The following is a 20,584-nucleotide window of genomic DNA, read 5'->3' on the forward strand; positions in this document are numbered from 1 at the left end:
CTGGAAAGGAGCAAATGGAATGGCATCAAACACATGGAAACCATGTGTTTGATGTTTTGAATGCCATTCCACTGATTCTGCTCCAGCTCTTACCACAAGCCCATCCTCCCCAATTAAACCTACCTCCTGTGATCTGAAGAAAGTTCATAGGATATTTTTAATATACTTTTTTATCACATTAGGCTCTGTATAGCCTCATGAACACATAACTAAAACTCTGAAGCAAAATGGGTTTATTATGATAGATTGTAAAAATAGCTGCTTCATTGGGTCATATTCTAATATTAGAAACAGTTGGACACAGTTGGAATGACACATAATAAGTTCAGATAATTGTTAGCTTTTACAAGACACAACACTATAGTCTTTGAGGGACAGGGGGTGACTGGAAGCCACAGATGTCACCTGAAACACAGTGTGTGCCACCCGGCAAACAGATCATAATATTACCCGCCACAAAACACGTCACTCTACTGGTATGTCAACTGTACAACACGCGTGACTCACCTGTCCCCACGGTCCGACCTGCCACGAAGCACAATCCTGTTGCTGACACGTCTGCACTGACTCAGGCTTGGACATCGAGTCACAGAAGCGGTCGTCCAGTCGGTCCTCCGCAAACTGGCACCATGTCTGCCGATGCTTGTACCCTTTCCCACACGTCACCAGGCACTGCAACAGTCAACGGGCACAATGAGAAACAGGGGCACATAGATTGACATGTACAGTAGGCTAGCTATGTGTGTACAGTGTTTGTTTGTGTAGGCGCACTCAAAGCCTTTTGAACTGCTGGACAGAACTTGCAAACTACACAATAAAGCTAGTTACTACCCCACAAACACGGGTACAGTCGTGCACCGTACATGACAAGACATTCCTTTGACCAACTTCCCTGGCGCCCAGTCATTTTGACATGTTTAATACTTCCTCTTTATATTATAGGAGTAGAATTCCTTAGTCAAACAAATTCAAGATTATTCCCATAATTCTGTCCTACAAATGATATTTTTACACTATGTCTGCTGTCAGGTGTAGAATCAGAACCCTGATTTGGCTGCGATCTGGTCGTAGTGTAAAAAGGCCATCTGGGTTCAAAATTCCTCAATTTGCTTCAAATGTTAAGCAAACATTCTCCATAGAACTGACCTCAGACCACTCTCCGGTCTGATTACCTTCAAATGATTAGCTTCAAATGCGAAGCAACATTCCCAAAGCGTAGTCCAAACATTCTCCACAGAACTGACCTCAGACCAGTCTCCGGTCTTCCATGCAGGACATAGGAACTCATTGCAGTTCTGGACGGTGGTCAGCTTGTCTCTCTGGCTGCACTTGCTCTCATCACTTCCCGCCTCAGAAGACTTTCCACACACAGCCGCACGACGCCGGGACCCTCCTCCACAGCTTTTGGAGCACTGCAACACATTTACACACGTATTAAACCTTCTCCTTCTCTTTTTATAAATCCCTTAGAACTATAACAGGCGTTCTCACCTCTGACCAAGATGAGTACTCCCATCCTCCTGGGTTACAGTCTCCATGGCAACTCTCCTTGTCGTCAGGTTTGCGTTGACTGCTGCAGTAACGCTCGTCCACCTTCTGGGTCTTTCCATCGGCACGGCTGAGTTTGGCGCAGTAGATCTCCAGCGTACGATATCCCACCCCACATGGGACTGTGCACTCGCTCTTCCTCGCCACATGCCACCTACACAGACAGGAAAGGTCATAGGTGAAAGATGCTGACAGGATAAAACTTAACTTTGTATCAAACAGCATACATATCACAGATATAAAGACTGAGAGCGATCAAAAAAATCTGCAATATGGACAGATAAAGAGATTGAGAGTGGTTTAGGCAGTACCTGATTTCACACTCTGCGTTGCAGGGTTCTGTGACCATGGCTGGTCTGGCGGCCCCATGGCACCTCTGGTCTGAGACCACCACACGGTCCGACTCTCTACTACACAGGATCTTCCTCTTACGCTCTCCTGATGGGGTGGGAGAGAGGGTTTAGTTCCTTGGTCATGGTGCTGCTGCTTTTAGTTTCTCCCAGTACCTGGCATTGAATCAATAAATCGATTGGCCAGAAAGTCCACGCAAGCTTGAATTCTTTGGAGTCTAAATCAGACACTTGTCAAAAGGAAAGATGGAACACCAGCAGGAGTGTGTGCCTCCAGGAATCGTGTGGTTTAAATCATAGCAAAATCATTTTTATTTAAAAAAATGTTTCTAGGAAACATCACTCTTCCTCCTATACCTTCTGTTCTTAATTGTTATAACCAAGCATTATGAGGTGTAAATCAGTAAAACTGGCAGCAAATCCCCATAGATAAATAGATATGTATTAATGAAGAAATACACTGCAGGCTCTATTGTCAGCCAGGTTCAGCAATTTACCTGTCTGACATCAGCTTACTTGCCTTGAGATGGGACGGTGGGAATATTTGAGGCGTGTCATTAAAATATATATGCCATTTAGCAGACAAAACTCGCACAAGTGAAATTTTCATTCAGTGATTTAAGACTCACCAAAAGCAGGTCTTAACGGTAATGTGGATGATAATGACATTGATTTTGACAGCGGATGTGCAGCCTGTTCAGCCGTGACGGACAGTGCGCGTATGCTCATGGAACAAGAGATAAGTGCCTTTCCCCGCATAGGCAATTCATTTGGAACAATGAATTGTATAGAAACAAGTCTTACATTTTTAACAACTGGTTTAATAATCATATGCTGCTGGTGAGTCAACTTTTTAATGCAGAAGGATTTTTACTCAATTATGAGGATTTTAAAAAATCTTGTTACAATATCCTTGTTACACCTAGAGAGTTTGCCATAGTCTTTGATGCTATTCCATCTGGAACTTTCATGTTATTTAGAGGTGTAACCAGAATCACTACCCGAAGAAGCTCAGAAAACACATTAACATTAACAGTACTTTTTGTGTTGAGCATCCAGACACAGTTTTACAATTATTTTGGCATTGTCTACAGGTAAAGAAATGATGGCAAGATATTCATAGTTTTATACTTTTAATATTCTTGATGACTTTAGTTTTTTTATGGGAGAATGTGCTACTCGGTTTCCTTAACTGTAATAAGGATAAAGACAACATGTTTTACCTCATAAATCTAATTGTGCTAATGGAAAAATGTAATATTCATAAATGTCAATTCACTAATAAAAAACTCTCTTCCGTGTTTTCTATAAGGAATTTTAGCAATACATTAAGAGCACTTGTACTTTCTTCTAATAAGAAAGCTGTTAAAAATATATATTTGTATGATCTAGAGCTTGTTGTACACCCTAGCATATGTTATCATTGTCCGTTTGTATACTTGTATATATACTGTTTTTTTCTCATTTAAAAAAAATATATATACATATATATATATATTGAAAATTATATATTTTTTTAAATAAATATGTTGTAATATAATGTTTTTTTTTCTCCATTTCGTTGAATGTAATTTAAAACCAAGCATAGCCATGGGGCTGTTGTTTTTTCTCCTGCCCTATCCATTCACCAAGAAGCCAAGACTATCAATTAAGGGTTTGGTTCAAGAGAAAGCTTTTTAATAAATCTTTATCACCAAGCTTTATTAAAAGGTACATTTGAGAGCAGCAAAACAGTAAGCGGACATCCCCTTTTAATCTATGTATTGTAGGCTACATTTTTTTAGCCAGCTCTTGGAGCGAGAGATGATGCCAGTGACCCTCGTTTTTAGAAACGTTGAAGTTATTTTCCTGGAACAATTTCTTGATTTTCATTTCATTAGATTAAAAACCAAGCCTCGACTACTATAATGAAAGCTGGTTCAACAACAATGAGTTGGGTATATGTCTTATCCTGGCCATGCATAAGGTAAGGCTTTTGCCGTTTGTCTTTTGCATTATTCACAATTCACATAGGCCTACCTGCATACACCATTTCGCTGATATCCATCCCCATTTCCAGAGTGCCTCTTGTCCAGTTACCAACAATGCACTCCTCTTTTCTTATTCAAAAGATTTAGTCCTATAATTCCACATCAATGATGGATAAAGCTATATTTTGCTTATTGCAAATGTGCCTCACACATAGTCTACAATACATTTTAAAGGGAGCCTAGTGTTGTTTATTTCAGAAGAAGTGTCATGCGTAAAGACACGCATGTATGGGTCGTTCCACGAAATGAGTGATATTTTCAGTAGTAATTGTGCACCAATATAGTATTTTAAAAGCCTGTTATATTAAATAAAGAAAATTAAATACATCTGTTTTTTAATATGAATAGACTTTCTAAAGTGCCACAATTCAGCATTTTGACATGTCCCTCAGTACACCCTCTGTGACTTAACCACAGCATTTTGACATGTCCCTCTGACCACCCGCTGTGACTTAACCACAGCATTTTGACATGTCCTTCTGACCACCCTCTGTGACTTAACCACAGCATTTTGACATGTCCCTCTGACCACCCGCTGTGACTTAACCACAGCATTTTGACATGTCCTTCTGACCACCCTCTGTGACTTAACCACAGCATTTTGACATGTCCCTCTGACCACCCTCTGTGACTTAACCACAGCATTTTGTCATGTCCCTCTGACCACCCGCTGTGACTTAACCACAGCATTTTGACATGTCCTTCTGACCACCCTCTGTGACTTAACCACAGCATTTTGACATGTCCCTCTGACCACCCTCTGTGACTTAACCACAGCATTTTGTCATGTCCCTCTGACCACCCTCTGTGACTTAACCACAGCATTTTGACGTGTCCCTCTGACCACCCTCTGTGACTTAACCACAGCATTTTGTCATGTCCCTCTGACCACCCTCTGTGACTTAACCACAGCATTTTGTCATGTCCCTCTGACCACCCTCTGTGACTTAACCACAGCATTTTGTCATGTCCCTCTGACCACCCTCTGTGACTTAACCACAGCATTTTGACATGTCCCTCTGACCACCCTCTGTGACTTAACCACAGCATTTTGACATACCACCCTCTGTGACTTAACCACAGCATTTTGACATGTCCCTCTGACCACCCCCTGTGACTTAACCACGGCATTCTGTCATGTCCCTCTGACCACCCTCTGTGACTTAACCACAGCATTTTGACATGTCCCTCTGACCACCCTCTGTGACTTAACCACGGCATTTTGTCATGTCCCTCTGACCACCCTCTGTGACTTAACCACAGCATTTTGACATGTCCTTCTGACCACCCTCTGTGACTTAACTACAGCATTTTGACATGTCCCTCTGACCACCCCCTGTGACTTAACCACAGCATTTTGACATGTCCCTCTGACCACCCCCTGTGACTTAACTACAGCATTTTGTCATGTCACCCTGACCACCCTCTGTGACTTAACCACAGCATTTTGACATGTCCCTCTGACCACCCCCTGTGACTTAACCACAGCATTTTGACATGTCCCTCTGACCACCCTCTGTGACTTAACCACAGCATTTTGACATGTCCCTCTGACCACCCCTGTGACTTAACCACAGCATTTTGTCATGTCCCTCTGACCACCCCCTGTGACTTAACCACAGCATTTCTCAAAGTTTTCACCATCATTGTAAAGCCCTAGTTATTATGTTGCTTTGTGGCGATTGTTATTCATTTATTTAATGTGATTAGTAATTCATAAAAACATTTATAACATTTTTCCCCCTCATTTTAAGGTCAACCCTGTTATGCGATCTGAACTCTCATTTTAATATGGTAATACTATTCCTTTTAATAAAATTTTAAAAACTAAAATAAACATTGTAGTCAAACCCTAGTGTAAAAGCAGGTGAGCTGGTTCTAATCTTTTTTGACATTTTCGGATGTTTGTGGTGGAAAATTGAGCGGGTCAAGCATAATATGTCAACCCTGTGACCCATAGAAAGACAGACTAGAAATGTTTTAACAATTTCAATGTTTTTTGTCAAGCTTTAATTTAATTGACCTTCTCTGTTGCACACAACAAGCTTCCATTCTCCCCATAACAGGGGTATTTATGGCTGATTTAAGATGAAATCGTCAACCCTTATGATCAACCCTGTTACTTTACTTGGCACTTACGATCGTAATTTTGCTTATTTAACCTTTTGAAATGGGAAAACAAGTGTTTTTATTAAGTTGAACATGTGCTCTTTATGACAGAATGTTTAAATTAGGTTAATAAATCACCAAGTTACACTACTCAAAAGGCACCCAATGGGTGGAGCGACCTGTGCTATTTAATAAACGGAGGAGAATATTGCTCGGCACCAACACAAAGACGGTCAATAACACAACTTGAGATAACGGCTTGCAGTATTAAGCCATGGAACACGTTGATTGGCCAGTGAATGATCAAGCCCTCCGCCTACCTACAATTTATTTATTCATCAAAAACCCAGAGCTTTCACGCCACTGCCAGCTATTGCGCCCATAATTCCCACTGTAAAAATAGCACAAATATTTTTGACACATGCCCAGACCTATAGCGCTACCACTAGTGCTAAGATTTACCATTGCGTTAGGTTGTTAAAATAGAGCCCTACATCTTCAAAGATTATATTTGAAAGTTATTTTGGACATTTCATTCTATTGCTAATGGTTTGCTAATGGTTGTTCATATTGCTAATGTTTTCAAGCAAATTCCTAACGCGAAACATGTCCCACTGTTGTTATAGAAAAAGTCACTTGCGAGTAGAAATGTATCATTGTTTAATTAGAAGAAAAGATACATTTGTATCACCAATCTGGGCAGATTGTTTTGTGGACTGATTTGGAGAGCACGCCGACCGGTCACATGCGCATTGTTATCCATCATAGTTATACATCATTGTCATCCATCATAGTTATCCATCATAGCTTTCCATCATAGTTATACATCATTGTTATCCATCATAGTTGCCCATTTCAATGTTCTATGTTGAGGGAGGTTTTCCGAATATCTACAGTATATTCATTGAACATTAATGGGATATTTTGTCCTCATATGATGAAATGTATTATGGAATGGTCATTGATGTGATAACTATTGAGAAGTACTAATTGTGAAGGGAATTATTAGGCTAATGTTAATTGATTAAATACTTGTTTCGATGCTTTTGGGATTATCCCAGTGTTAGGGGTTGGGCTTTAAACCTGTTCAGATGGCCATTTTCAAAAGAGGGCAAGATCTCTGATTGCGAGAGCTAGAGAGAATGGCGGAAGTGGACACCGAGTTTGAATCTGGTGGCGCCAGCAAAAATGAGATTAAGAATGAAGGTGATGACAATACTGGATGGACGACAGTCGATAAAGGACGGATAAAGAGCACTATAATCACAGTTAAAACGCTGTCTAGTGAGCCTACTGCTCCTACTACTTCACCGTAGGGCAGTTTGAGGATAAGAAGATGTACCTGGGAGATCCGTTTTATGTTGCCAAGATATTGAAGATGGTGTACTGTAGAATCCGTTCGGGGGAACAGAAGTGGAATTTCGTAGATTTTTGTATGTCGGCAGAACAAAAGGAGTGCGCGTTGCGCCGTAGCAGATTCCAGGAGAAAGAGTTGACTGCCTTCGATTTTCGGAGCAGGGCACCAATCAAGGGCGTGATTTCTGGATTCTATGTAGAAGTTAGGGCTAAGAAGATCGCAATGAAAATTCCTGGAACAGCAGAGATTGCTAGGTTAAAAGCTGTTCAGCGTGTCTCCTAAGCAGAGGCTGCGAGAAAAGTTCTAGTGGTTCGGTTGCCATGGAGAAGCCAAAGTTCAGTGCTGTGGGTTCCATTCGCAAGGTGCAGGATCCAGATACCCTTGTCGAGCAGAAAGTCGATATTTTGTCATTTATTGCTATGGTGATAAACTGCACTGCAGGAGTGGCGAAGAACTCAAGAAAGATCAATATCAGCTTATCTGCAGCTGAACGCTTTTTGGGAATGAAGGATGAAACAGGTGAGGAGCTGCATGGCATACTGAATGGAGCAGAGGTTCCATCCTCTCAGGTCACCAGATCTGAGTAGTGCTCTGAGTGGATTTTGAAGAACTGAGTTTTTTGGGGGGGGGGTTCCCTCCTTTTTTATTTCCCGCATCCAGTAGTGGGCGGCAATACAACGTTGCAGGTGTAGTCTGCCCTAAAACACTACAGGAGAAGAAGAAGAATTTTCAAGAGTGCATAGGCTGGACTGACATGTTGTCCCAGACTCTGCTAAACTCAGCTGTGTGAGGAATTACTGACGCTTTGTCAAAGTTAAAGGTGCTCTGTCTTGTTTGAACGTGGTCCTTTGTAGCTCATTTGGTAAAGCATGGCGCTTGTAATGCCAGGGTAGTGGGTTTGATTCCTGGGACCACCCAAGTCGCTTTGGATAAAAGTGTTTGCTAAATGGCATTTATTATTATTATTATTCTGTCTTAGAAGGCAAATGTAGCTTCAGTATATTGACTCTATAAGTCTGTAAGTCCGTGTCCATCAACATCCTGTCAATATTAATACTGTATATCCAGCTCACCTTCTACATCTGTTAATTAATACCAGCATTTTGCTCCTGAATTCCATCTGACTCTTCATGCTTCCCACCGCCCTGACAACACTGTATGGTCCACTATTCTCCACTATTTCATGAGAATTTCTTAGTACATGGTTGCAAGAGCCTTGGAGCCAATATGGGATTTAATAGTAGTCAGATACAACCACATAAAGCCTCACCTTCTCTCTCCCTCAACCTTTCACCTCCCTCCACACCTCCTTTCCCACACGCCCACACCTCTCCACCACCTCGACCTTTCCGACACCCCTCATCTTTAACCCCCTAAACCACACCCCTTACGTTCCCTTCCCATCCCTCACCTTGGCAGGGCCTGCTGCAGTCCTGCCAGGGCCCGTAGGCATCCCAGACAAACTGCTGGGGTTTATCCTCGATGGGGATGTTATAGGAGTACCTGACGTCTGGGTTGTACAAGTTACCTACAGAGAGCACCTGAGGAGGGATCGGAGGGCAGAGGAACAGAACAATCAGTACAGTTCCACTGTTCCATTTGCATCATAACCGTCTCAACAGTCAGGTAAGGAGTTGTTACCTGGACAATGATCTCCTCCTCGATGCGGTCAGTGCAGTTGATTCTCTCGATGACGTGGTCGGATCCGCTGTACTCGATGACGGCATTGCCCACTTTGATTTCCCTTTTAAACATGCTGACTACAAACTCGCCATTGAGCAGGAAGTCCCCACGACTGTTTGAAACAGCTGGAGAAGAAGACAGAGGAGGTGACACTGACATGAGTAAATAAGATGGCATAAGATTCTGAAAGTACAGTACGGGACAGGGCGCAAAACCACAAGTCTTTATCAAGTTCGCTAAACTCCTTTTTCCTTCTCTCGAGGAAATCGAACATAGTGTTTGCATGGGCAGACTTTAGAGTTGGCTTTGAAAAGAGAGTCAGTCAACTGTGAACAAACGTTCACTTAATACAGTGATAAAAACAGAGCAGCATGACAGTTGATGTTTTCATTTGCAGCAAGGCCTGCAACAGAGAGCAGATAAACCTAACTGGGGTAAAATAATCCTGCATTTCATCTGGAGGAATCTCAGTCCTCCTGTTCTGTTCATCAGACAGTCTGCTGCACACATTCACACTAATGCGATTATGGAGCTAATTTCCTGAGTTACTTTCCTCACCATTTCACACATCACAGTAATGTGGCCACAGAGACCAGCCCACTTCCCACAAGCCCCCCTACCCAATGTTCCCTCCCTGTTCCCCCTTAGGCCCCAGCGCACCCGCAGAGAGTCACACGCGCACGCACATGCACACGCGAACAAAGAAACACCAAGAAACACAAGCATAGTAGCTTTTACACTTTTACGAGCAGCACAGAGAGAATGAAATTACACCCAGAGGGCTATGTGAGTTCTGGGTAATTAATGTTTTAGCATGTGTGCCACAAACTCTCCAACATGCCAAGTTCAACAGGCCCTCCAAATCTCTCCACTGAGGACAGGCAGGACACTACAGTAGCACCAACAACCAGACAAAACATATCTGCTCAAGAAGAGAATACTAAAGCTGTTGACACCTCTGAATGTTAGACATACTGAACTGTGACATGACAGACAGTGACAAGTCAAATCCTCCAGCTAACGTTTCAAATTCAACAGCCAACAAGACCCCTAAAAGTGTTTTGATCGTGAGTTTGAGTCTTACCGAGGTAGTTATCGTCCTCTGGTTTCCCTGAGTAGCTGTGTTGACGAACATCAATATTTGTAGCACCGCTGGGTATTCTCACCACTTCGTTGTATCCTGCAGCACAACCAGCAGAGGAGAACTCAACGTCTCTGAGTGACCATGACAAGGTCAGCGGTCAGTATATAATAGTAAAAAGGTTTCAATGACACGTTTCAGTCATTGGGCTAACACACAGTTTGGCTCACCGTAGCGCACCATGTTGAAGGTGCCTGCCACGGTCTTGCACGAGGAGTTGTCACCGCCACACACACCACACTTATCTCTCCTCGCCTTGGAATTCAACACATGGTCACATCCCGCTTGCTGCACAGGGATGAGGAGGAGAAAAGAGGGAAGGAAAATGAGGAGAAGGAAGTGGAGGAGAAAAAAGGGGGGCGGAATGAAATGTCATTAAAATAGTGGAATTTCTTATGAAATTCTATACTGTGACCTGCAACCTTCTACCAGGCTGCAGGGATAAAACCTAATAAATTGTTTCCTAATACACAGAATCGAACCTGGTTAAGTGTGTTAAATTCATATAACTGTAACACAGCTGACAGAAATTCGCTATTGTAAATAGCACCACGGTGAAACTCTATTCTGGTATAATTGGTTTTAGTCTGTTGCCTGTAATAGGGACGATAGCTCAAGAGTACAGTAAAATGAAGAACCACATCTCCTACGTGAATAATATTCTCCTCATTTTAAAATAATGCCATCATGACAGCTGTTATAACAGCTCTTATGACTGTTATGAATGGCATATTAGGCTAACTGTCAGGCTGAGGTGGTTAAAGGCTGTGTGTCAGTCTCACCCTGCACAGGCCCTGCACACAGATGTCGTTGGTGTCGGGGCCACATGGCGTGCCGTCGATGACCCGGTCCCTGAGCTGGTAGTAGGCCGTGCTGCCAGCCACCCTGCAGAACAGCTTACAGCGATCCTTCATCTGAACTACACGACAGAAGAGGAAGGGGGAATGGTGAAAACAGTCCACTGACCTCATTAAAGATGACAATAAATGGTTCCCTAAAGAAAATCAAATCCAAACCTGGCCAAAAGAGCACTCTTCCATGGCTAAATGGAGAAATCTGGAAATTGATGCAACAACGAGATTATGCTCTAAAAACTGCCCTAAGATCCAAAATGGAGCATGACAGACATAGGTTTACCATGTTGAGAAATAAGGTGATGAAAGAAATCAGACAGGCCAAGGCAAACTTTTTTATTAACATAATTGGTGAAGCAAAGGGAAATTCTAAATTTATCTGGGAGAATCTAAAAAAGTTAACAGGGAAAGACCATAGTAACACTGCAAAAAAAACTAGAAATCATGGTGAATAACAATCTAACACAGGATGCAGTCGAAATAGCAACAGCCTTCAATTCCTACTTTATTGACTCTGTCAGGGTACTGACACAGAACCCCTCCACTGGTATCTTGTGATCAGTGCGAGTGAATGATGCTCAACCTGTCTTCATCATAAGGGAGGTTTCTGAGTCAAAGGTGAACAAGGTGATTAGCTCACTAAAGAACTCTAAAGCCAAATATGTGTTTGGGCTGGACTCTACCTTTCTTAAAAACTACAAAGAGTCACTCATTAGCCCCATTACTATGGTCACCAACACATCTATTAGTCTCAAATCAAATCAAATTTTATTTGTCACATACACATGGTTAGCAGATGTTAGTGCGAGTGTAGCGAAATGCTTGTGCTTCTAGTTCCGACAATGCAATAATAACCAACAAGTAATCTAGCTAACAATTCCAAAACTACTACCTTATAGTTTTGGAATTGTTTCCAAGGGTATGGAAGTCGGGTATCACAACGGCCATCTTTAAATCGGACGACCCTGCTGACGTGAGTAACTACAGGCCCATTAGTATACTACCTGTGATGTCAAAGGTTGTTGAAAAGTGTGTAGCAGAACAACTGATTGCCCACCTCAACAACAGCCCCTTCACATTACACTCCATGCAGTTTGGCTTCAGAGCGAAACACTCCACAGAAACAACCAACTGCTTTCTTCTGGAAAATGTGAAGTCCAAGATGGACAAAGGGGGCATTGTTGGGGCTGTGTTTCTGGACCTAAGGAAGACTTTTGATACTGTTAACCATGATATTCTCATCACAAAATTGTCCAAGTTCAACTTTTCCCCGGGTGCCTTGAGATGGATGAAATCATACCTTGAAGGCAGAACTCAGTGAGTCAGAGTGAGCAATGAGCTGTCGCCCACTCTTAGCTATGATGTGGGCGTGCCCCAGGGGTCAATACGGGGGCCCCTCCTGTTCAGCCTGTACATTAATGATCTACCTTCTGTCTGTACTGGGTCTGAAGTTCAAATGTTTTCAGATGATACAGTGATATATGTGCCTGCAAAGAGCAAACAACAAGCTGCACAAGAACTCACTACTGTAATGGTCCAGGTTAGAAAGTGGCTCAGTGACTCGTGTTTGCATCTCAATGTGAAAAAAACTGTCTGCATGTTCTTCACAAAGAGGGCAACATATGCTACTGAACCAGATGTCTATGTGTCACTGGAGAAGCTCCAGGTGGTATCTGATTTTAAGTACCCTGGCATCATTCCAACCTCTCTTTTAAAAAACATGTGAAAAAGGTCATTCAGATAACCAAATTCAACCTAGCTAATTTCCGATTTATACAAAAATTTTGACTACAGAGGTAGCAAAACTGTACTTCAAATCTATGATACTCCCCCACTTAACATACTGCTTGACTAGTTGGGCCCAAGCTTGCTGTACAACATTAAAACCTATTCAGTCTGTCTACAAACAGGCTCTCAAAGTGCTTGATAGGAAGCCCAGTAGCCATCATCACTGTTACATCCTCAGAAAGCATGAGCTCATGAGTTGGGAAAATCTTGTGCAATACACCAACGCATGTCTTGTATTCAAGATCCTAAATGGCCTGGTTCCCCTCCACTCAGTATATTTGTTAAACAGAAAATCCAAACATATGGCAGCAGATCTACAAGGTCTGCCATGAGAGGTGACTGTATAGTTCCCTTAAGGAAAAGCACCTTTAGTAAATCTGCTTTCTCTGTGAGAGCTTCCCATATCTGGGGAAGCTTCCCGTATCTGGAATACACTGCCTTCAGACACACATAGCTGCACCACCTATCACACTTTCACAAAATGTATGAATACATGGCTAAAGGTCAATCAGATTTGTGATCATAAACCCGTAGCTGTGTATTGCCGCTTTCCATGTTGTCTGTTGTCTGTAGCTTGTGAGGTGTGGAAACACTTTGTTGCTTTTATGAATTTTGTCTTGCTGCTTTTTGTTCTATGTTGCTCTGTCTATATGCTACTTCTTGCTTGTCCTATGTTGCTCTGTCTGTATGCTATGTCTTGATTATCCTATGTTGCTCTGCGTGTGCTCACTGCTCAATGATTGTCTATATTGTAATTGTTTTTAATAACCTGCCCAGGGACTGCGGTTGAAAATTAGCCGGCTTGCTAAAACCGGCACTTTTACTGAAATGTTGATTAATGTGCACTGTCCCTGTAAAAATAAAATAAACTCAAACTCAAAGGGGCTAATGAAAATTCAACCATTTGGATGTTCCAACAAGTTCACATAACTCCTCATGCTATATCGCATCGATTCACCGAGCACTCCGACTGCTTTGTGCACATCTACAGGACATTTTAGTTAGCTTACAACGGCACCCATTCTAAAGGCCTAAGAGTCCAGTTAATTTTTCTCTGTGTTAGTAAGATGCAAAACCAAGAAGGCGTAAAGAGAGAGATGTTCTTACTTCCGCTGTACTTGGGTACCCAGCGCACGTTAGGAGGTAGACCATTGATGTTGAAGTGCCGGCCATCAAAGGCAGCACACTGCTCCTCTCTGAAGTCTTTCTTCTGCTTGGAGCAGGGCTCTGAGTTACACGAGCGGAACTTCATCCTGCGCCCCACACAGTACTTCCCCCCGTTCTTGGGCCTGGAGGAAGGTGGTAGATAGATACAGCATCAAATCTGCTGTGACTGTACTTTAGAATTGCTCTGGAAAGAATTCATTTAAGGAGGCTTGATGTTATGGTACATTGACCACTGCAGCTCATAGGGAGATACAGTCCAGTAGATGTGCATGACTACAAAGACTGTGCTTACACAGGTTGGTTGCACTCGCGCACGGCAATCTTGATGCCCCCGCCACACGTCCGCGAGCAAGAGCCAAACGGAGACCAGCCTCCCCACGCCCCGTCCACGGGGGTGGCGTCGTGCTCCTTGGGAATGCACTGGCCATGTTTACAGTGCTGTGGATAGAAAGAAAGAGACAGAGTGAGAGAGAGAGAGAGAGAGAGAGAGAGAGAGAGAGAGAGAGAGAGAGAGAGAGGGAGAGAGGGGGAGAGAGAGGGGAGAGAGAGGGGGAGAGAGAGGGAGAGAGAGAGAGAGAGAGAGAGAGAGAGAGAGAGAGAGAGAGAGAGAGAGAGAGAGAGAGAGAGAGAGAGAGAGAGAGAGAGAGAGAGAGAGAGAGAGAGAGAGAGAGAGAGAGAGAGAGAGAGAGAGAGAGAGAGAGAGAGGGGAGAGAGAGAGGGAGAGAGAGAGAGAGAGAGAGAGAGAGAGAGAGAGAGAGAGAGAGAGAGAGAGAGAGAGAGAGAGAGAGAGAGAGAGAGAGAGAGAGAGAGAGAGAGAGAGAGAGAGAGAGAGAGAGAGAGAGAGAGAGAGAGAGAGAGAGAGAGAGAGAGAGAGAGAGAGAGAGAGGGGGAGAGAGGGGGAGAGAGAGAGAGGAAGAGCATGATAGTAGGAAACCTTAGTCTGCACACTGGCAACACATTATCCTGAAAGCACTTCACAACCTCCTTTGACGTTAATCTGGGTAAAATGACAAGACGACTGGAAAAAGACGGAACCCAAAAAGACACCCATTACAAATGTGCCTGTCTGAGAGGAAGTGAACAGAAAGGGGAAGATATGTTTCAGTTTATAGCGGACAATCCATTTCCCTTGGTGACAACGACTGCATTCTAAACAGTGGCAACCTCGGTGCTGAGCATGGCATAGCCATAGGCTTGGCATGAGGTTGGTTTGTGTGCAGGAATACAATGTGTAACCAGAGCAGGCTCTGAACATGTGTGCTATGGGACCTCAGCAACCCGGCCCGGCCGCCCCGCAGCCCTTTTATGTCAGACAGACAGGCAGGAAGTGAAGGGTTTGGTACAGGGCCTAATTAGAAGCTACACTAAAGCAGTAATGGAGAGGGAAATCTCCACAAGCCTCCATTCACAGCTCCACCATAAGCCTATTATTGCCTAATAATAATACAGTCTCTGAAGCAAACAAATCCATGTTTAAACAAATGCAGGAATTTGGAGCAACTGCCACATACGTCCCACTCATGGTCAACTACGAGTCTTATATCGAGTCTTCATTGGTCAATTGATTTCTTGGCAGATTTCTGTGATCTTGTTGTTTTCTTTTGTCATTTGGGTTTTTGAAAAAATACATTTTATAGTTGTGAGTCATTTAAATAGCAGCAGGAACAAAGAAATTAATATCTAAGTTTCCTTTGTGGTTATTTATGGGGCGTATTTTGACAGTTCATAACATTAAATGTTCCAGTATGCTCCAGCATAGTGATAAAGCTGGCTTGGTTGAATGTGAATGTATTTGTGTGTTCATGCACAGATGTGTATGAAACTATTTTAGCCTCTCTCTCTCTCTCTCTCTCTCTCTCTCTCTCTCTCTCTCTCTCTCTCTCTCTCTCTCTCTCTCTCTCTCTCTCTCTCTCTCTGTGTACACACTACATAAGTATCTGGTGCTCGTCTCACTCTATCTTTCTCTTCATCTCACCCTTTCTATTTATCCCCATCTGTCCATTTCCTTCCCTCTCCCTATCAGATCCTTTCATCTTGCGGTACGTCTCTCTGATACTTGCCTTTCCTGGAGAGCACTCGGTCCCGTCAGCCCAAGGCATGTGTTGGGTCCTGCAGCCCCTCTGGGCCCCCTCTGGGCTGGTGCACCACAGTCTGCGGCACTGGACCTATAACACACACACACACACACACACACACACACACACACACACACACACACACACACACACACACACACACACACACACACACACACACACACACACACACACACACACACACACACACACACACACACACACACACACACACACACACACACACACACAGTTACCATTCCCTTGCCTAAGCCCCATCCACAAACACACACAGTTACCATTCCCTTGCCTGAGCCTCATCCACAAACACACACAGTTACCATTCCCTTGCCTGAGCCTCATCCACAAACACACACAGTTACCATTCCCTTGCCTGAGCCTCATCCACAAACACACACAGTTACCATTCCCTTGCCTGAGCCTCATCCACAAACACACACAGTTACCATTCCCTTGCCTGAGCCTCATCCACAAACACACACAGTTACCATTCCCTTGCCTGAGCCTCATCCACAAACACACACACTGTGCTATATACTCTTCCATGTCTTACAAGGCGTGTGCCCTTTAAACAAAGCCTGGAGCTAAGCCCTGACAAACATCAAGCCCAGCGGTTTGCAGGGCACATTCAATCACAGGAGGAGTAGCGTGTAAACAACTGCTTTAACACATACTGTACAGAAGGCCTAGCTGAGAGATAGCCAATTGACAGAATAAGTTGACTCTGGTATAGAATGTCTAGAACCATAGACTATAATAATGTAGGACGAGCCAGTGAACTGTCATTTGAAATCTGTGTGGTCCATTCTCTTACCATATATGGGCACACCTGTGTCCCCGGCCCAAATATCAATTCACATTGTTTATTGACATTGTATATCCGTCCAGGCAGCTGCTGCAACAGACTGTATGGCCTAGAAATGGGCTCATCAAGTAAGCACTCTCCATACCCTGTGCTATTAAGAAATACAAATAAAATGACTTCAAGAAAAAAGGGGGAAAAAAACAAAGACACAAACAGACAGAAAACACACTCAGTACAGATGGCGAGGTAGTATCCTGTAAATAACAGAACCCCTGCTGCGCCTACTACAAGGCGATTGATATGAAAACAAGAGCTGGAACTCTATTCAATCAAAAACTATATACGGAAGTAATAAACATTCCAAATATACACTAACAACACAGAAGTCATGTTGTTTCCCGTTAACCCAGAAATATCCAGATACCAGTTTTGATTGAATAGTTGACTGGTCATTTGAGCCATACTGCAGTGTGGTGCTACTGACGTTAACGACAATAACACTTCTCCATAGTGACATGCACGTCTAAAATAGAAAACAATGGCCGTTACATACTCAAGGAACTCTGTGATGTATTTCCTGCTACACTTGGACCACATCCAGGGGTTAGTGTAGTAGTTGAGTGTGGGTGCCATCACATGCTGCTGTATTTTAACCCCCTCCTCTTTGCACTTGTTGCTGTCATCATGGGGCATGTTGAATCTGTCAGGAGGCCAAACCACAAGTGAGAACATATATTCACCACAACACACAGGTCTAGCCCATCATCAATAAACCTACATGTTAGACTGATTGCTCAACTAAGCACGAAAGGAGCGGTTTTGGGAGATTTGTTTGACTGTGGTAAATAAAGCATCATCCTTTAAACAGCAGGCTGGTGACACACAGGGTTAAATGACTGGGCTGGTTGGGGTTGACATTAGTAGCAGGTCTGTGCAGGGGCCAGTGTCTGGTGGAGTAGGGTCACAGGGGATAGGTATTATATAGTATGGTACCTCTCTCCTATGGTACTGGATGGTAGCTCTCTACGGTACAGTATGACAGGTAGGTACTGTATTCCACCAAGCTTTGTCGCTAAGCAGACATGAAGCCGCTTGGTGCTAATAGGAATGGAATTCAACAATCCCACCTTTTGTGTGTGTGGCAAAGAAATATTATTTGACTAAGACACAAGGGTTGTTCAAGTCTGTAACAGTCTCCAATGTAGTGGCCTGGGGTTGTATTGCCAAGCTGGATGAAGGCTGGCAGGTGCATGCTGACTTGGGACGTTGCACATGCAGACTTAGATCTTGAAGCTTGGAGACATTTTAAGAGGAAAACCAGGGCCACATAGGCATGACACACTAATACAGCTTTAACATTGTAATGACATGAAATCAATCAAAGAATACACAGCATGCCGTACTCACACATGGCCCAGTTCATGGGCGATAGTGAACGCAGTGCTGAGCCCATTGTCCTCACTAATACTGCAGCTTCTGTATGGATCACACACGGTGCCAAGCTCTGCAAGCCCTGCAAACCAAGAGTATCACCATTATCATCATCATCATTATATTGTCATCAGCACTATCAAAAGCAGAATCATTATCTGGCATGAAGTACATCAATATGGTTATGAAACTATCCTCAATCAAACGTTATGTTGCACAGTCTATTGCATGTGTCCTTAGAGCTCCTCTTACCTAATGTGTCACACTTGTCCCGCGCTCGGCAGATGTCTTGCCTGTGAAGAACACACAGACGGAAGTCATGTCACTGGTTTCATGCCCCAGAAAAGTGACACCAGAGATGCCCTATGTCAACTAGTGTACTCGTTTGTATAAACAAAAGGCAACACATTGCAGAGAATTCAGGGGGTTGCCCCCAACCAGGGCTCGAAACGAGGCCCAGCGACTGTCAACACAACACTTTAGCCATTACACCAAGAGATGGTGCTGAGAATGGTTGTGTCGTGGTGGGAGTGACAGTGTACCTGGTGATGAGAATGGCTGTGTCGTGGTGGGAGTGATGATTCTCATCTTGGTGATTTTGCCTCTGTTGCCAGATACAGAAGTTCTTTAAAGTGGTCTGTGCATTGAAGGAAATGGTTGGGCCATCCTACAGCAGAGAGTAAAAGGGAGATGTTTACAGTACTGTAATGTGCTGCTGGAACTGAATGACTGCAGTGCTTTAGAGCTGTGATCTCACCAGCTCATTGTTGATTATGACTAACTTCACAATCACAACGTTAATCAGATTTCCGATGCTGGGATCCTTGTAGATGGAAGACACCTGAAGGGAAAGATTATAGACACTGTTTTTTTTATCAATACATTTCAGTCTCCGGAATACACAAACCCCTTAGGAGTCTACTCAATCAGTGGTTCAGATATTCTAAATCAACATGCAGTTTTAAGGGAAGAAAAACCTGGACTCATAGTTCTATTTGAGAGGTTGATTATGGCTGCAGTCAGATCTTGTAGAGAATGCAGATGGCCAGGATCACAATAAAGGCTAGTTTAGCTACCCCATAGGTGCTGAGCCACAAACACCTGAAGAAGCATTTATTTGAAGTGGACAGGAGGATGCCATCTATGCGACATACCTGAGATTATTTTGACACATTCATCAAAGCTCTCAGACAGATCCACCTCATGCTGCCCCTCTCCTGGCCCCTCTCCTGACCATCCGCCCTTTCCCTCTGAGCCCTCTGCCTCCCTGCCAATGTCCCGGGACAGAAAATAAGATAGCCCCCCTCCCCTACAATCAAAGTAGCTGGCTGGCTCGCTTGCGGTCGGTTAACGGAGCAGAACTTACGATAGACATTAATGTGAGTATGTAGTGCTGAAGGTTGCTCCCGTGATGTTCCACCATCTTGCTGTCTGCCACCACCATGACTTCTACAAAGCGGGGATAGGAGAGGAAGCGCTTTGATCTCCTGTGAGGTCCTGAGTCGCCGCTGCTGTCATTAGCCGGCCGTCTGCCGCTCTCTCTCTCTGTTCTGGAGAAGGGATCGGCAGTCAGGCCTGCAGACAGGTCGTCCAGGTCGTCCAGCATGCTGCTGCTACTGCTGGACAGCGGACGTCTCTTCACCTTGTCGCTGTTCCTCTTGTGTCTGTGTTTATGTCCTGGAAAAGAGATGGTCCAATGAATATAATACACACAATATGAACCACAAGCTTATACTGCAAGCTGGGATCACAGGCTATTGAATTTATCATACAATCAACTCTCACTCGCTTCCTTGAAAGCCCTGTTTTCACTACTAGAGAATGCTTGTGAATGCTTCCAGAGTAAATATGCTGCTGCTCTTCTTTAAATATTATTGCTGAAGGAATGAGTCAAAATGAACGAGTTGAGGTCCAAGGGCCTGGAGAGAGAAGGAGTGAAGAGGAGGAGAGATGAGGGGGTGGGTGGGGTTCACTTTAGGTAAGCCTGGCACTCTGCCACACACCAAAGATGGTGCCAAGCCCCAACATCCTAGACTGGTGTCATAGACTGGTGTCATAGACTGGATGCCAGACTACACTGACCTTTTGTTTTTCAGGGGTTGGAGGGTGACTTCTGAGTCAGATTTTAATCTTGAGATGACAACCAAACTCAATGGAGTAGCACCAGTACCTCTTCACTCTTGTTTTCTTAGAAGAAAGATCACTAAATCTACACCAATTGCAAT

General features: G+C 43.7%; 1 protein-coding gene across 1 annotated transcript in view; it reads right to left on the reverse strand.

The window, feature by feature from the left end:
* LOC124031423 (A disintegrin and metalloproteinase with thrombospondin motifs 9-like) overlaps positions 1–20,584 on the reverse strand; it is a 74,394-nt gene that overhangs the window by 45,057 nt on the left and 8,753 nt on the right. Inside the window, exons 4-22 of the mRNA XM_046342647.1 lie at positions 19,726–20,036; positions 19,117–19,200; positions 18,902–19,026; positions 18,612–18,652; positions 18,336–18,441; positions 17,482–17,628; positions 16,938–17,079; positions 16,088–16,192; positions 14,320–14,465; positions 13,968–14,149; positions 11,001–11,137; positions 10,389–10,506; positions 10,162–10,257; positions 9,036–9,202; positions 8,806–8,935; positions 1,860–1,986; positions 1,492–1,702; positions 1,245–1,412; positions 508–672 (exon numbers count right to left, since the gene is read on the reverse strand). Of these exons, the coding sequence (XP_046198603.1) occupies positions 508–672; positions 1,245–1,412; positions 1,492–1,702; positions 1,860–1,986; positions 8,806–8,935; positions 9,036–9,202; positions 10,162–10,257; positions 10,389–10,506; positions 11,001–11,137; positions 13,968–14,149; positions 14,320–14,465; positions 16,088–16,192; positions 16,938–17,079; positions 17,482–17,628; positions 18,336–18,441; positions 18,612–18,652; positions 18,902–19,026; positions 19,117–19,200; positions 19,726–20,036 (2,708 nt within the window). The remainder of the gene's footprint in view (positions 1–507; positions 673–1,244; positions 1,413–1,491; positions 1,703–1,859; positions 1,987–8,805; positions 8,936–9,035; positions 9,203–10,161; positions 10,258–10,388; positions 10,507–11,000; positions 11,138–13,967; positions 14,150–14,319; positions 14,466–16,087; positions 16,193–16,937; positions 17,080–17,481; positions 17,629–18,335; positions 18,442–18,611; positions 18,653–18,901; positions 19,027–19,116; positions 19,201–19,725; positions 20,037–20,584) is intronic.

The sequence above is a fragment of the Oncorhynchus gorbuscha genome, linkage group LG03, assembly GCF_021184085.1.
Source record: "Oncorhynchus gorbuscha isolate QuinsamMale2020 ecotype Even-year linkage group LG03, OgorEven_v1.0, whole genome shotgun sequence".
In the NCBI taxonomy this organism is placed as follows: domain Eukaryota; kingdom Metazoa; phylum Chordata; class Actinopteri; order Salmoniformes; family Salmonidae; genus Oncorhynchus; species Oncorhynchus gorbuscha.